Source organism: Mustela erminea, chromosome 2 (assembly GCF_009829155.1).
Source record: "Mustela erminea isolate mMusErm1 chromosome 2, mMusErm1.Pri, whole genome shotgun sequence".
NCBI classification, from domain to species: domain Eukaryota; kingdom Metazoa; phylum Chordata; class Mammalia; order Carnivora; family Mustelidae; genus Mustela; species Mustela erminea.
This window is the reverse complement of record NC_045615.1, coordinates 47,878,936-47,895,667: the sequence shown is the minus strand read 5'-3', so window position 1 is coordinate 47,895,667 and position 16,732 is coordinate 47,878,936. Positions and strand designations below refer to the sequence as shown.

Here is a 16,732-nt window from a genome sequence, read left to right as displayed (position 1 = left end):
TATGGTAGGAAAACAGATGTGTGTAAAGTAGAACCAGCCCAGTTTCTGAAGCCCTAGATCTTCCTAGATCCTAGAGATAGTCCAGTCAATTCTCCTCTCCAACATAAGAATTTCCTTTAAAACTTACCTGACAGAATAGAGACACAATCTCTATGAAGTGATTCTGTCCTCAAGCTTGGAAAATTTTATATTATATTATTAGTTGTATCATTATCAATATTAGAATACTAAGAGTCAATAATAATTATATGACATGCAGTTTCAGAATGCCTAAGTTTGATAAGTATAAAGATAATTTAAAATTACAGTATTTGTAGTTATTATTCATGTATTGCTTTCTACATAATAGGCTGAGTGTTGCCTGTTGGAACAAGATGGGAGTGAGTGTAACTGCTGCTTCCTTGAGAGCCCTCCATACCTTTACCATCGCCTGCCCTGTCCACGCTTACCCTCGGCCTGCGGACGTTTTTTTCTCCAAGTTCTTCTTACTATTCCTCATGTGATATTTGTCGCAGACCTTCCAGCAACCTCGTGGTTCTGCTCTAATCACACCAGTCTATCTCTGTCCCTCTGATACACTGAACTGAACAGGGCTTTAGGTAGGACTTCACCAGCGAGATAGACAGTGGACCAAGGACTAGTCCTGATCTTTACCTGGATGGTTGGGCCCTTTGTTTGACTAGTCCATGCCTGCGTGACTCTCAGTGTGTTGTGGGTTCATCGTTCTCTTTCTAGGGCAGCATCCCTAGAAAGCTGCGTCCAGCTTCCGCACTGTAGACATTTTGGGGCCAGATAGCTTGCTGTCGTTGGGGGCTGGCCTCTGGCCACAAGATGCCAGGAGTGCCCAACAACCACCCCCTTCCCAGTTGTGACCAAAACTGTCTCCAGACCTTGCGAAAGGTCCACTTAGGGTCAAAATCACCCCCAGATGAAAACCACTGCCCATGGCCCCGTCTCACTGCTGATTGATACAATCCCTCGCTTCACTTTCCATGGGCTGCTTGTCATTGATGTCCAACTTTTTTTTCTAACCTAAATTGTAGGACCTGGAGGTTTTTTGGCCACACTTCTATTCTAGCCCCATGAAATGATTAAATCTAGATTTTGTATTCCAACACACCAAATATCCATCCCTTCTTTGTATTATCTATGCATTTTGTGAATATGCCTTTTGGGTCTTTTACCCAAGTGGTTGATGAATATTGAGTAAGGCTGGGTCAGGTCAAGAACCTGCTATAGACTTCCCTTCAGATTCACATCACCATTGCATCATCACTCTGTACAGATTTTCACAATCAGCTTTCTTTTTTTGTTGTTTGTCTGAAAATTTTCTTTTTTAAGTAATCTCTACACCGAACATGGAGCTTGAACTCACAACTCCGAGACCAAGAGTCATATGTCCCACCAACTAAGCCAGCCAGGCATCCCATCAGCGTCCTTTCATAGATCAGCTCACCTCATTAATTATTGAATCCCAGATATTATGCCATTCCTATCAAAAAAGGAAAAATGGTTAGTTTCCATCATTTGTTTTAAGGGAGCCATTGCTAGTCACTGTTGATCATGGACTCTTTTTTAGTTGTTCATATATTATCTATGTGTTCATTCCTTCTAGGATCTATGCAATAGCCACAACTAGATGGTCATATAATTTCAAGATATAGTTTGTCATTTCTTTTTTTTTCTGTGATATTTTGCAGCTTGATGAGAATAGTTTTGTTAAGCCTCATCTTTGAATACATGATTTCCCAATGTAGGCAAGACACATTCTCAAGTTTTTAAGTTCTCTTAAAACTTTGGGATATAACTGATTAGGCCTAGACACCTGATTTTATTTCTTATCAGTCTTGGACTGTAATACTCTCTTCCAGTAATTTGTATTTTTCTTTTAAAACTAGATTACTGGACTGTTTGACAGACATTAATTAAGCACTTACCATATGCAGGCATTGGCTAAGCTCTAAACTGTGAATGGACGGACCCAAATCCCTGCCTCCACAGAGTTTAGGGCCAGGTGGTTCCACCTGGCCTTCCTCATCCAGGGAGGCGGGAGTACAGGGGGTGTGGTGTTGTCAGACAGTTGATCTGGAGCCTCTGGACCAGGTACATACCTTATCTCAAGCAATCCTTCTAAAAATTACAGAGGGTGGGAATTGTTACCTCCTTTTACAAAAAAAAAAAAAAAAAGAGAGAGAAAGAGAACAAGAGAGAGAAACTTTTAAATTACTGATTTTAAAAGTCACTTTTATTCTATACATTTTAAAATGTCTTTAATAATTTCAGTTTTTAAAAATGAACCATGAGGCATTTACTCCAACTGAAGAGATGGGCGATCTGAAGTCATAGCAGAGAGAATCTGGAAAAGCTACCTAGTTTTTACCAATTTTATCTTCATGCCTTCAGAGCAGTTATTTCGTCCTAGTTTTATACTGGTCCTTTTTTTGTTTTGTTTTTCCTGTCTTGTTTGTTTATTCGCATGATTTCTCGTCAGAGGCACCATTGCAAACATAGCAACTTTATGGTAAGAAAACCCACCACAGGCAGTTTGCATACTTGTACCTTGACTACCAATGGAACTGCACCGGCAGTTTGTTTGTTGCATTGGTGCTGGAGTCACTTGGTTTCACTGGAACAATTGATATTATACTTGCTATTGTTCATGTAGCTGTGCCCCGAACCACTTTTTAAATTTTCCAGTTATTAGGATATTCTCATCTGCTCTGACTATATATTTTGGCAGTAAATTGCTTCTTTTAAAATCTTCCATTCAGACTGATATGATTTCATCCTTAGACTTAAATTGGCACTAAGAAACTCTAATTTAACTTCATTGTTTTTCTAATTCCATTGCCAAGATAGAAAATATCATACTTTTCTTAGAATCTTGGATGCTGGAAAATACAGCTGTGGCCCTTGGATGTTCCTTGAAAAAAAAAAGCATGTTAGGATTCCAATCACGAGAACATAAATGTTTTGATCTCAAAACTTTCCTAAAACTCTGTGCATCAGAAACCACAAAATATTTTATAATCACAACTCTTAAATAGAAATATTATATTGTTCCATTTCTGTAGATGTTGATAGCTTAATAAAAAATAATGTCCAAGGCCCACAACTAATGGAATCCCTAAAGCACTGATGGCTGGTGGTGGATTTTGTTATGTATTATCCCAGAAAGAGCTGGGGATTTTGAGATTCAGTTGATTTAGGGTATAAATTATAATGGTGGTTCCTTCAAACCCTCAGTCTTGACAGCTGTTCATTGTGCTATATACCAATTTTTTCTATAGTGTTAGAGTTTTTTCCCCTACTGAGTAACTGTGTTTAGTGTTGGTGTTACTTACCGTGTTCATGTAGACTTTCAGCTATAGATGGATATAATGTATGTATGTGTTGCTAAGTGTAGATACAGAAGAAACCATATGGTGTCGGATAATTAAGTGACCGTTACGTTACATGATACTTACAATGCATGAGTGCCAGGAAAAGTAACCAGGTTTTAATCGGGGTTGCTGTGCATCTCCAGGAAGAAGATGAGGGTTCGGAGGATGATAGTAACACGAAGCCAGACTTCACGGTCACTCTGAAGACCGATTTCAGTGCACGCTGCTTCCTGGACCAATTTGAAGATGATACTGATGGGTTTATTTCCCCAATGGATGATAAAATACCATCGAAGTGCAGCCAGGACACCGGGCTTTCAAATCTCCATGCTGCTTCAATGTAGGTCCTGTCGGCCATGCTGTTGAAATGTTGGGGTGAAAATACCATTCTTAAATATTTTAGCCTTTCTATTTAAATAAGTTTTCTGACAAAACACAAGTGATTTACCTGGGGGACATCCACATGGTTAGAACAGTGCATCTTTTTTAGCTTCGGACTCCGTGTTCTCTGTTCTCCATCCCCTGTCCCTGGAGGGAGCACGGAGATCTCGCGTGAGCAGCCAGGTCTCCCGATGGCACTGCACCGTTCTGTATTCCACAGCTCTTCATTTAACACGTACCAAGAGCCAATGTCATCTTTCTTTCAAAGCAAAATACGATAAAGTGCCATGGGATTCCACAAGCCCTAAGCAGCAGGGACTTGGCGGGAGCCCCAGGAGCCGTACCTGTCGTCAGGACGTTTGGCATGCAGAGGGCGGAAGACCTCCATTTCTGCTGTCCCTCAGCGCCCCACCAGTTCTTGCATTTACATCCTCCCCCCGTCCCCACAGCCCCCATCGAGTTGCACATTCATTGTATTTATAACAATTCAGATTTAACCCAGTTTTCTTAAAAATTTCTGCCCTTCTCAGACCAGAACTCTTGGAACACCTTCAGGAAATGAGAGAAGAAAAGAAAAGGATTCGAAAGAAACTCCGTGATTTTGAAGACACTTTTTTCAGACAAAATGGAAGGTAGCGCCTGTTCCCTCTCCCCTAACTCCTGCCCCTCTGCACACACACCCCTCCTTTTTTCCTGTCATTTCTCTGCAGTGTTTCCCAAGTTGGAAAGCCTCTGCATTTTGCCTGTTGCCTAGTCCTTTGGAGGGTCACTGTGGGAGGGGGAGGGCCGTGTGGTCCTTCAGCAAGAAATGCTCCTGGGTTAGTCTCCAAGACTGATGTAAATTCAGCTAACATTTACACGACCAACCTGTCACCTCAAATTCCAATCTCAAATGAGCAACTTGGAGCTATGTTTCCAATTGATAGCATTGCTTTTTGGTTTTGGTTTGGGGAGGGGAGGTGTTGTCTTCATAGGCTAAAAGGAGAAATAAGGAAAGGGCAGCTTTTTAGGCTTATTTTAAAAGCAAAGGTGATCATTGGGTTTGAATGAAAAACGTGCAAGAAGCAGTAAGTCCCCAACACAAACAGGGTGCCTTTCCCGAGTGAGTTCCAAAACATGAGGTAATCAGCCTTGTAGAACATCATCCTAAGGAATAGCACACCTGTTTGCGAGCGACCGCACACAGTGCATACCTGTTCACAGCATAAGACGAGGGTAGGGCAGGGAAGAGATTTGCATCTCTTACATTAAGTTTTAATACCTTAAGATGATTTCATTTTAATCCAAACTATTTAAATGTGTAAATATAGTTTCTCTTTAAAAGATCCCCTTTCATGCTTCTCAAAAGTATTGAGGGAAAAACCCACCATAAACATTAACTTCACCATTGAAAATGTGTTGTATTCCAGTTTATTTCAAATATTACATATAGGGGCGCCTGGGTGGCTCAGTGGGTTAGGCCGCTGCCTTCGGCTCAGGTCATGATCTCAGGGTCCTGGGATCGAGTCCCACATCGGGCTCTCTGCTCAGCAGGGAGCCTGCTTCCTCCTCTCTCTCTGCCTGCCTCTCTGCCTACTTGTGATCTCTGTCTGTCAAATAAATAAAATCTTTAAAAAATATATATATATTACATATATTTATTTTTTTAGCATCCCTAATTTGGATCTTATGGTGACTTTCTTAAGATTTATGAATTTTTGTGCCTACATATTTGCTTTTCTTTCCCCATGCATTGTAGGCTACTTAGAAAATATCAATAGGTAGACAAAAGAAATAAGAGGCAAAAAAAGAAGAAGAAACCAAAGACAAACCAGGATTAATGTTTGTTCCATCCCATTCTTCTTTCTAAACATATTCTTGGTCTGTCTTTTTTCCATGTAATTGCAGTTGCTTTATGCACAGCTATCTTGTACATGAGGAACTATATAAAATAATGTATAAACTTCACAAGTTTTAAGAAAGGATAGCTGATGGGAATTTATAATCATCATGCAAGGTTGGGGTTTTATTTTAAGTTTTTATTTATTTAAGTAATCTCTACACATAACATGGGGCTCAAACTCATAACCCTGAGCTCAAGAGTCACGTTCTTTTCCAACGGAGTCAGCCAGGTGTCTCATCATACAAGTTTGAAACTCTGACTTCAGTCCTCATTAAATCTGGTTCCCTTATTTCATATCTGAGGAGAGGGAAGTCCCTTGAAGAGCAGGGTGAGGCCAACTATCAGATATCTGTTCCCTTCACTCAGACCATGGGGACAGAGTACTTAGCACAGTGCTTGACCTGCAGTTAGCTCTCAGCTAATATTTGCACATATTTAAAAGTATGCATGTAAAATTACTCAGTCACCTATAAGGGCTTATTAGTATTATGTGACCCAATTGCTGAATTCCAAGACTAATTTTATAATAAGTAGGATATTAACTATCTTTTTTTTAAGCCTATAAATTATGGGTATGCCAATTGCTAATTAGAAACTTAATGGTTCATTAAATGAAGTACATAAAAGTGAGAAGGCATTAAGTGTAAATAAAGGATTTCAGTCTACAGAGACTCCCAATGTGCATTCATACATACCAGCAGTAGAGAGAAAATTTTTCTACAGTTTTTAGTCCTTCCCACCATTCTACAGGATGCCAGGTTAACTCAAAAAATTCATGTGCGTGGTGCCTTCCGAGGGGAGCAATCTGTCACTGCTTATGTAAACCCAGCTGCAGTCTTGATACCCAGGGACACTTGGGAATACCGATTCTACAGGTTGATAAACTGCAGATCCTACCTGACGATAATTCACCTGATGAAGAGTACATCTAGGAGGGACAGACAGTGATCCTCAGCCCCCTTTCCTTTGTTTCCACTAGAAATGTCCAGAAGGAAGACCGCATTCCCATGGCTGAAGAATACAGTGAATATAAGCACATAAAGGCGAAACTAAGGCTCTTGGAGGTTCTCATCAGCAAGAGAGACACTGATTCCAAGTCCATGTGAGGGGACAGCCTCAGCCCGCACGGAGGGGCTACAGGAGCAAGCTGAGCTTGGCGCCCGCCTCCCCTCGTCAACAGCACCTCTGCACAAACTGGAAGGCAGCCTTGGAGCTGGACCTGCAAAGCATGTAGCCCTTTGGCCTCCAGGCCTTTGGGATTAGTCCGTTTTCGCTGCCAGCCTCAGAAACTGCCTGGATGGAAGAGGGCTGCCTGCCTGGATTTAAGAATTTTGTAAGGAAAAGTCAAGATCCCCCAGGTGCACAGAGACACGAGGGGAAGCGTTCCTAACACTGGCAGTGACGAATCACTCCGTGGAGACACACTCGTCTACAGAGAACGTGCACAGTTCTTCCCCGGATACCCGAGGAACATGTCTACTGTGATAACAAGAAACAAAGCCCAGCTCAGGACTCCACTCTGAAGAGCGAACTCGCCGTGCGGGTCCATGTCCTCTTTGCACCCGGTAAAGTGGGAACGTGCGTCGGAGCCCTGTTTGCTGCCTTGGCCACTCTTGTGAGCTTCCCACAGAGCTGCACCTCTCCCCCTCGCGCGAATTGTTCCCCTTAGGTTCTCAGGTAGACGGAAGCCGCATCTACCCGGCATGGCGGTGCAGTCGCCTGTTGGACGGTGTGTTGCTTCAGGACTTCCTCAGCTGACGAAGAATTGAGATCCCTGAGTAGGACTGGATCATCTGCAGAGGACAGAGGGAATATAGCTATGTTCATGCTGATTTTTTAAATCAGGCAACAGGGTGAAGAGCCTCGTAAATTCCTTCCTGGACATAGATTACACTTAATCAGTCTCAGATTTTCACATCCAACACTAAGCAAGGCCAGCATGCTACAGCATCCTCTTTGGGGCTTGGTTTCAATTTTGACTCTAGCCAAACCTAAAGGATCTTGCTTAATTCTTAGCTTAAGTATTGAGGATCATGAGAAAGAGAGAGAGTAAGAGCCTGTGTTCTAAGCCTTCTGAGTTCTTATTAGAGTTTAATGTTTTTTTAAAAAGTAAACCTGCACTAAAATCCCCTCACCAAGGGGTAAATGTAGCCCTCAGAACTCAGCCCAAGGCAGAATCTAAATCACACCATTTTCACGATCATGTGTAAAGAGAAAAAGAATGGTGTGTGGTCACTTAGGATTATAATTTTTTCAGAGACTGTGTCACAAAGCTGTCTATATTAGACATTTGGGGAAGACCAGGGAATTTAAAACACCAAATCCTTCATCTCTTCACTGTGCTGATGTCACCTTGTGATTTGCTGTTACTTTTTCACCTTCCGTGTCTGCACCGAGGAAAGTGAATTCTGTCTCTGCCTGTCGGTCCGAGGCCTCCGTTTGCGCTCTGTGGGCTGGAGCACAGGTGTCCGCACACCAGCCGCCGGCTGCCGAGAGAAGGCACTTCGGCAGGATCGCCTGTTGAAGATAATGTCAGGAGGAGCAGGAGAGCGAGGCCGCTGCCCTCCTGTTGGCTTTGAGAGATGCCTTCCTCAAGGGTACCATTTTGTTCAGTGTGGTAAGAAGAAAATAAAAATGTAAAACTCTACTGACCCGTCATCAGTTTCGAAATGGGTTCTTGAGAAACTGGTCAGATTGTAGTGATAGCACTGTTTTCCATTGCTGAAGTGAGGTAGAACCTGCAGTTGGCAATTGTTCTAAGTCGGGAGTAGGGGGAAAGAATACCTTTAAGTTTGCTCTTAAAAATAATCATATAGAAGCATGAGCTGTGTGTTGGAAGTGCCCTGTGTTAATCCACACATTTAAAGACGGTACATAATCTACAGATTTAAATGTACGTGAATCTATAGTTTGGTATTCTTTGCTCTACTGTTTACATTGCAGATCACTATAATTTCAAGGAGTTATATTATAAATAAAATTAAGCACTTTAGGACGTTTTCTATTTTTGAAATCTGAACATGAATCATTCACATGACCAAAAATTGTATTTTTTAAAAGAAATCCATGTCTAGTCTGTCCTTTTTGAGTAATTATTCTCTTAAATAAGCTATAATATAAATCAAATCATTACCAGTTAAACTTTAAAGCACATCTGTTTAATAAGAATATTGTTTTGAAAATACTAATATGCTACAGAATTTTAAAACATGCTATATAAATGAGGAGCTACTAAATGTTTGAAATCTATTGTTTCTGCCAAAGGTAAATTAAATGAAAGATTTATCCAGGACACCCATTCAAATTTGTATGATTAAATAAAAGAAAACACCAAGTTACAGTCAAATAAATTGTGTATGGAATGTCATGTTCTCCTTTGTAATTTCTCCTCTATATTAATTTCATAGAAGGGCACCCAGATTAAGGGCGATCCTTAATCGCCGTTTACACTCGATCCTATTTGAAGGCATGGCGGTAGGTGCCGGCTCTGCCAGAAATGCTGAGGCAAATTTGTTTCCACAGCAACCATTTCTGTAACCCAGGGTCTCAAGGCTCTAGAGGCGTCATCTTAATTGGCTTCATACAGAAGGCTCTGGACGGGGGTTTTTCCTTTGCTCTCTTGGGAATGTGTGTGTGTTTATTAGCACACGCCAACAAAAGAAATGTCAGGTGTTTTTTAATAACAATGATAAGTAAAGGTGAAGCATGAATAAACTTGATTGTATGATTGTAAGAATTAGAAATAGCAGAGGCTTGTCATTTTCACAAGCATTTGCTTTTTGTGTGTTCAGGAGTAAACATTGAAATGGATGTTTATGTTCAGTCAGTATGGTATCATTACTGCATTTCATCTCTGAATCATTCGGTTTGAATTTGCTTTTCAGACATGTATGTGCAAGGTTTAGGAGAAGGGCCTGCTTAGAAGTTTTTCAGACGGCTGCTTTGTCTTGTGCTAATAAAAGCAAGCTCACACAACCTCAGTCATCTCCCTGAATTCAGGGAAAATTTCCACAGAAGACCAAACCAAATTTCATACTGGAGAACTGATTTGTTTTTCTTTTAATTCCTAGCCATAATGCATGGAGAGCTAAAAATTAGATTTCTTCCTTCTAGTTGCCAATTTAAAGTCAAATCTTACCACTCATCGTATAGATGGGGATCCGCCACGTCTTTATTTGTAACATTAGTGTAATTCTTGCTTCTTCTCATTCTGATGCAATGCTTGCATGGTAGCCGAAGAGGCCGTCCCAGGTGTGGCACTTCTAGCCCAGGACAAGTGTCGCAAGGCTGTGGTAGACTCATAAATACTGCACTGAGCTGTCCTGAGGCGAGCAGTCTTATAGCCCCCTGAGGGCTGAGCATTTGTGAATGTGGTTAAGCTTGGAATTCCTAATAAGGTGACCACTTAGGTTTATCAAAGGGGCCGCCATGGTATCGATTACATTGGTTCTTTCTAGAACTTCCTATTTCTCAGCAGACAGAACTGGGCCCAGTATACAGAACTGGTCTAATTTACAAGGAAAATCAGATTTTAGTTTGTTGATTCACATTTTCAAAGAGATTCTTAATCTGATCATGAAGATGCCACTTTTCTTAACCTTACTACTTTTGATGCCATAAACTATCAACTGCTTTATGAAATGTTGGCTGTAGTCTAAATTCTATCTTGCATTCAAGAAGGATCTTCCCAACGCACTGCTTCCTGGAGGGTCTTTTTCACCCCTCGGTGGGGAGAGATGGTTTCTGCACTAAAACCAACACCTCCTTTACATTCTTTTTCAGTATCCACTTGGGTACATCCAAAGGGAGAGACGACACCATACTAAAGTGTGAAGCCTTTAGGTGCAGCAGAACTCACAATGTACTTTCTTTCCGTTTATTCCCTGCTTTTATTTTTCCTCTCCTTGACCCCCAAAATGACCTGAAGAGTACATTTTGCCGTAAGAGTAGCTAAACGTATTTTCAAACGTTTATTTGGATTGTGCATCCTAACACTTCACATGGTCAACGGGGCAAGCTGACAATGAGAGCGTGTGTGTGGCAGGTGCAGCCTCGTGGCGTTGGCCCTTGGCGGAGTAGGACCGTGCCCCTGGGCATCTGCATTCCTCTGCTATATGATCCTTCATAATAGAAGTGTGGACATCGGCAGAGATCAGTACAGATCTACACAAACATGTGTGTAAAATGAAATATGTCCAGCTCCAAGTCACTATGGCTGAGACATCACAATTCCATCTCTGGAGATTCTCCTCTGCCCGGAATCCGCCCGGTCGGGCTCCTGCACGTGGCTGGAGAAATTGGTGAGGCAGATCTGATTCTCAATCTGAAAGCACCTATACGTGCTGTCACAAAAATCTCCAAGAGTAGATAACAATCTTCATTAATAATATGGGCCCAGAACAATGTTTACACAACATGTGAGCAGAACGTGTTTGAAATTAGTTGTCCTTTTTTAAAATGTAAACCGAATGAAAAAGTTGTGCACACTTTTGTACATGACTGTATTTTGTATAAACTTAAATAAAATATTTTTAACTGTGACTCTTCCGGAATTTTTGACAGAGTCGGGAACGTTTGAGCTGCCTGTGGGGTCTGACGTCTCCTTTGGGTAAGGAATCATGGCTGTGCCGTGAGCCCCCCAGGAGCCTCATGAGGGTTAAGTTTTATTCTGTCTCCAGAGAGGTCACTGGAAGGTGAAGAAAACTCATTACAAATTAAGCATGGTTGTGGTTCTAGGTAGAAAAACGGGTTTGTGCTCTAGGCTCAGCTACCTTAAAAGTATTAAAAGTAATCCATAGTGACAGAGAGTAGATGGTTGGCTTCAGGATGGAAGGATTAGAAAAAGGCACAAGGGAAGTGGATGCATACATTCACTGTTTAAATAGGCTGATGGGTTCACAGATGTATACATGTGTGAAAACTAATTTAATGCTTAAAAAAATAAAATGAAAGGATTCTCAGAAAGGGCTAAGGGGTCCAGAGACAAAGGCATTAAGCCAAAACCAAAACAAAAAACAAAATCCTGCTTATTTCCAAAGTCTCTGAGACCATCATAGTAAATACATTAGCCACTTAGGATTCTCAAGCTAATAAGGCCAGCAGAAAACTGTGACTCGGAAGATAAGGCACATCTCCGTCTGAAGGGAGCATCTCGCCCTCAGCTACCCCCTGCCACAGGCCAGGCCCTGCGCATGCGCGCCAGGAAGGATCTCCAGGGTAAGAGCGCCAGAAGCCCCGCCCCAGCTGGCAGCTCAGAACACACACCCGTGACTGGGCGGCAGGCAGGTACTCCCTAAACTGTACATGTTATGTAGGCTCCAAGTGACAAAAGCGAACATTAAAAATACAGAACCTGAAATTTAAATAAAAGGAAAAAGAGAAAGTCTTTGAGAAATCCTAGTGCTGACACCAGAATTCAAGCAGAGATCTGTCTTCAGGGGAACAAAGACCCAGGACTGCTGACGATGGTGTAGGGTAATACCATTCTGCCAAAACGGAGGCTCGCTCTCAATAATTTCAACATTTGAAACACTGGGTCCAAAGTAGTGAAATGTAGGCAGAAGTGACAGGCAGCATTTAGTGATCCTCCCTCCGTTTTCTTAAGTCATATTCTGATGTTGTCCCTATTAAGGACCAGAAAGCGATACTGGCCACAAACACGGCAGGGGTCCTCCGAAGTCCTCCCTGCCGCCACCCCCACCCCAGCCCCAGAGCAAATGTTCTCACTCCTGTCTTGTAACAGTTTGCAATGCCAGGACTACCCGAATGGGAATTCAGAATGGGGACCTAGGTGCGGGGGGAGAGAGGCAGTCCCTTCCAGTTCTTTCAATGGCCTCATTATTACCACTTCTAGAAGTAGGTTCTGAATGGTGTAAGACAAAATATATCACAGTTATCCCTAGGCTAGGTCAACTCATCACGGCTGAATTTCATATTCAGTAAAACCCAAAAGTCAAAATTCCCAAACACATTTTCAGAATCCTGGCTGGCAGGCAGACAAACGAGGTTTGGCAGGAACTAGGGTTGTTGACAGCTTGGTTCTCACTTTTCCTCTCCACCAACAAGGCTTCTCCCACAGGGTGGCTCCGTGTTGAGCGACATCTGCTCAGGGAATGGGGCCCAGTGCAAACCCCACCAAGAACAGAATCTCTAAGACCCCTCGGACCTCCAGGTCTCATTTGGGCCCATGTGTGTATGAAGTGTATGTTACTGTGCATTTTAAAAATTTGTGGTCTTTTAGATGTTTGGATTTTTCCTGTCTCAAAAGCAATTCAAAGATGCTCAGAAATCCTTGTCACGTTTCCAGTTATACAGCTTTGAGTACTCTCTTGGTAAGATATTTTGAGACATTGTGATTTTTCTGTAATTGTTACTTTTAAAGAACTTAAAATTACTCCACCAGATTAGATGGAGGGGAGGGCAGGGAGGGAGAGTACGAAGAACATACCACTCTCTGGTGGCAGGGAGCCCTGCTTCTCAAACTCCACCATGCGTGTGTGGGAATGTGTAGGCATCTTGTGGTACAGTAGCCCCGGGGGCAGGGGCCGGAAGGTGCTCTGACATTCTGCCTTTTGGACAGGTTCCTGGGGCTGCTGTGCTGCTGGTCCAGAGGCCCTGCTTTGAGTAGAGGGTGCAGGCTGCATCCTCGGCATTTGTGGAAATGAGCACCTCCAAAAATCTTAGGTAAACAAAGCCTGCCACATTGGACAACAGCAGTAGAGGCCAAATACTGCTGGGTGCTGAAGGCTCAGACCACAGACTGCTTAGTTGTACAGTCTAGATACATTACTCATTCTCCGTGTCTCTGTTTCTTTTTCTGAAAAATGGGAATAACCCGTAGCAGTTTACAGGGTTATTATGGGAATTACTCGGATGCACATATAGGGTAAGCACACAATAAATCTTCACTGAATATTGGTGGCAAGTTACTGAGACAAAGATTCCAACAAGACGTTTTGAACCACTGCAAAAAAAAAATTCCCCCCAAACCCTCTCCTCACCTTCTGATTCCTTGTTTGTACTGAGTCATAAACAGAGTATACCTCCAGCACTTTAAGCATAAATTCATGCTAATGGGGTAAGAAAGATTTTATGGGAACACCGACCCATTCTCTTGAAAGGAAAATCAAAGTGTGACTTAATATTCCCAAACAAGTTGCGTCAAAACTTCTGTGCAGCTTTCTCAGGAGAGATCTATGCTTGCTAAATTCCTTCCCTCACACAGCAGGGCAAACTGCTCTGATTCTACTCCCCAGAACATTTTGGGAGGTCCAAACCTGCTCAGACACATAAAAGGAATTTACTGTCTGAGACGGCAGTTGAGACGGAGGTGGGAATGCCAGACTCCTGTGAAGGAACAGAATAACCTTTGAACTGATTCTAGGACACCTAGTGTCCTGAAATTTCTGTCTCAGGGTATATTTTTAAACAACTAAAACTGAAGCATACTCTCAGGAGGAGGGCTGTTCCGAACAGGGCATGCTCTTAACCAGCACAGTAAATGTCATCAAGTTTGGGGTACCCTACTCTCTCATCACCCTGCACAGGGGCAAACTGAAGGTGCCTCTGCTCAGCGATCCGTCAGGCTGTGGGTTCAAATGATTTTACTGTCTAGTTGAGTGAAGCCCTGTCCCCCATTACCTCAGAAATTCAGAAACTCCAAACAATGTGCCAGTGATTTGAACTTGAGAGTCCTTGAGCCTGCGGCACAAACATCTGAGCTCCTGAGGATGTCCAGGCACGAAAGGTCAGGAGACCCGTTTTTAACAAGAAGCCTTTGGCAGTGGTAGGCTGGTCCTGCTGGGACCATGAGCCAACACCTAGTTGGCACTTACTGTTCACCTTCACCCTCAATAACTCTGGCCTTTTACGACATCATGGAGAATGGAGTTATTTCTGAATCTGATCTTGGGCTTGCTTTCTCTCCTAATCCTAGAAAAGAGGTGACCATGACAGACCAATATGGTTTAATGTTTGCCATCATCTGAGTGTGTGTGTGTGTGTGTGTGTGTGTGTGTGTGTGTAATTCTTATTTAAATTTCTCAGTTCAACATCCATGGGAGCTGAATCAGTAATTACCAGAGAGCGTGTATCCAACTCCCCTGGGATTATGCCCAGGAAAATCAGCTTTTAAAAGATCTAAAGACCATGTGATTATGCACCCTGCCAAGCATCCAGCCACTCTTGTAAGAAAAGAAAAAAAAGAAGAAAAGAAAAAAGCTGACATCTGAACTAATTTTCTCAATGATACACATAACTCAGGAGGTACACACTCCATTACTTTTGGAAGGACACAAAGTGCCAAAGCCTAGATCAGTCTAACAGTAGAACCTGTTATTAACACAGGTCCAAAGAGTCTGCCCACAATCGGGTAAACACTGCCTCCAGCACCTATTCTGTTGCATCTGTTGGTTTCTCACTGCATGGGTGAAGAACATTCCAGAAACATAAACCCACCCCTGACTCAGGGTGGGCAAGCAGCCCTGCCTGATTTGAGCCAGGCTGGATTAGCACCCGAAAGCAGAGAGTTACAGTCGGAGACCAGCATTTCCCCTGTCTTCACAGGACTCTGCTCTATGAGGTTAACTAATCTTTTTGACCAAAACGGTTTTGGTTAGAAAGACATGGTGGTAGCTTCTATGTCACTTCAAACTGGAGAACTCCCTTGATGTGATCCACAAGAGAATTTTCACCTTTTCTGAAGACAGCAGAACCTGTTCTTCCTTACTACAAGCTCCTCTACTTTGTGAAATCCTCATCCCCAAGATAAGGCTGTAAGCAAAGCCCACCAATGGCTTCTATCAATGCTCCACAAAGGCATCTCTTAAAAATGGAGATGTTCTCAAACCAGAAGACTCCTAACTCAAGCAACCTTCTGTACTGACAAAGCTAAGGTTATCAAAGACAATGTGGCCATGATGTTGCCAGATCTTTTAGAGACCTAACAACTGGCTTCAAATCTGCTTGGTTCCATTTTTAAGAGCCAAAGAAAACTGAGACATCAAAAGCTTGCATTTCTTTGATGAAAATTATGCAGGTTAGCTTCGAAATTACTTTTTCTCTTATGCTTGACTCAAAACATAAAATATTCTGTTCATTGAATTTCACCTCAAATCTATTTTGGTATTCTGTCATATGCCCTCTTTATGTTTTACCTTTACGTCTATCATCTTGTCATTTATGATTTGCCTATTTTTTCCTTTATTATTCCAGTTTTATTGGGATGTGATTGACATATAATGTTTTATAAGTTTAAGGTATACAACATGTTGATTTCATATATTTATGATTCCCACCATAACTTTAATGCATGCATCATGTCACATAATTATTTCTCTTTTATAGTTTGGACATTTAAGCTCTATGCTCTTAGCAACTTTGAGGTATATAATAGTATTATTAACTATAATCACCATGCTGTTCATTATCACTGGAAGTAGGTACCCTTTGATCAACATCTCCCCGCTTCCTCTAGACACCCCACTCCACCCCCAGTCCTTGGTAACCACCATTCTACTCTTCGTTTCTATGAGCTTGGCTTTTTAAAATTATTATCATTAGTTAATTTATAATTAGAGAGCTTGTTCAGGAAAGTGGAAGGACAGAAGGAGAGAGAAAAGCCCCAGCAAGCTCCACACCCAACATGGAGCCCATTGCAGTGCTCAATCCCATGACACTGAAATCAAGCCCAAGCAGAAATCAAGAGTTAGAGGCTCAACCAACTCAGCCACCCAGGTATCCCAAGTTTAGCTTTTTAGATTTAACATACAAGTAATACCATGTAGCATTTGCCTTTATCTGACTTATTTCACTTAACATAATACTGACAAGGTTCTTTCATGTTGTTGAAGTGGCTGGATTTCCTTCTTTTTCATAGCTGAATAACCCATTGCATCTATATACCACGTTTCTTTATCCATTTACCCATTGAAAGACATTTAGGTTTTTTCCAGATCTTGACTATTATAAATAATGCTGGAATGAACATGGGAGTTCAAATATCTCTTTCTGTTTTTATTTCCTTTGGGTATATACTCTGAAGTGGGATTGCTGATTTGTGTCATATGTCTATTTTTTAATTCTTTGT

At 42.0% G+C, this 16,732-nt stretch overlaps 1 protein-coding gene across 9 annotated transcripts in view; it reads left to right on the top strand.

Annotated features, from left to right (window-relative positions):
* The window catches only part of FAM13A (family with sequence similarity 13 member A), a 356,989-nt gene extending 345,323 nt beyond the window's left edge, over positions 1-11,666 (top strand). For all 9 annotated transcript variants that reach the window (XM_032332873.1, XM_032332872.1, XM_032332871.1 and 6 more), the window contains 3 exons: positions 3,527-3,723; positions 4,295-4,396; positions 6,626-11,666. In XM_032332873.1, the coding sequence (XP_032188764.1) occupies positions 3,527-3,723; positions 4,295-4,396; positions 6,626-6,752 (426 nt within the window). In that variant the 3' untranslated portion in view covers positions 6,753-11,666. The remainder of the gene's footprint in view (positions 1-3,526; positions 3,724-4,294; positions 4,397-6,625) is intronic.
* Positions 11,667-16,732: the final 5,066 nt, after the last annotated feature.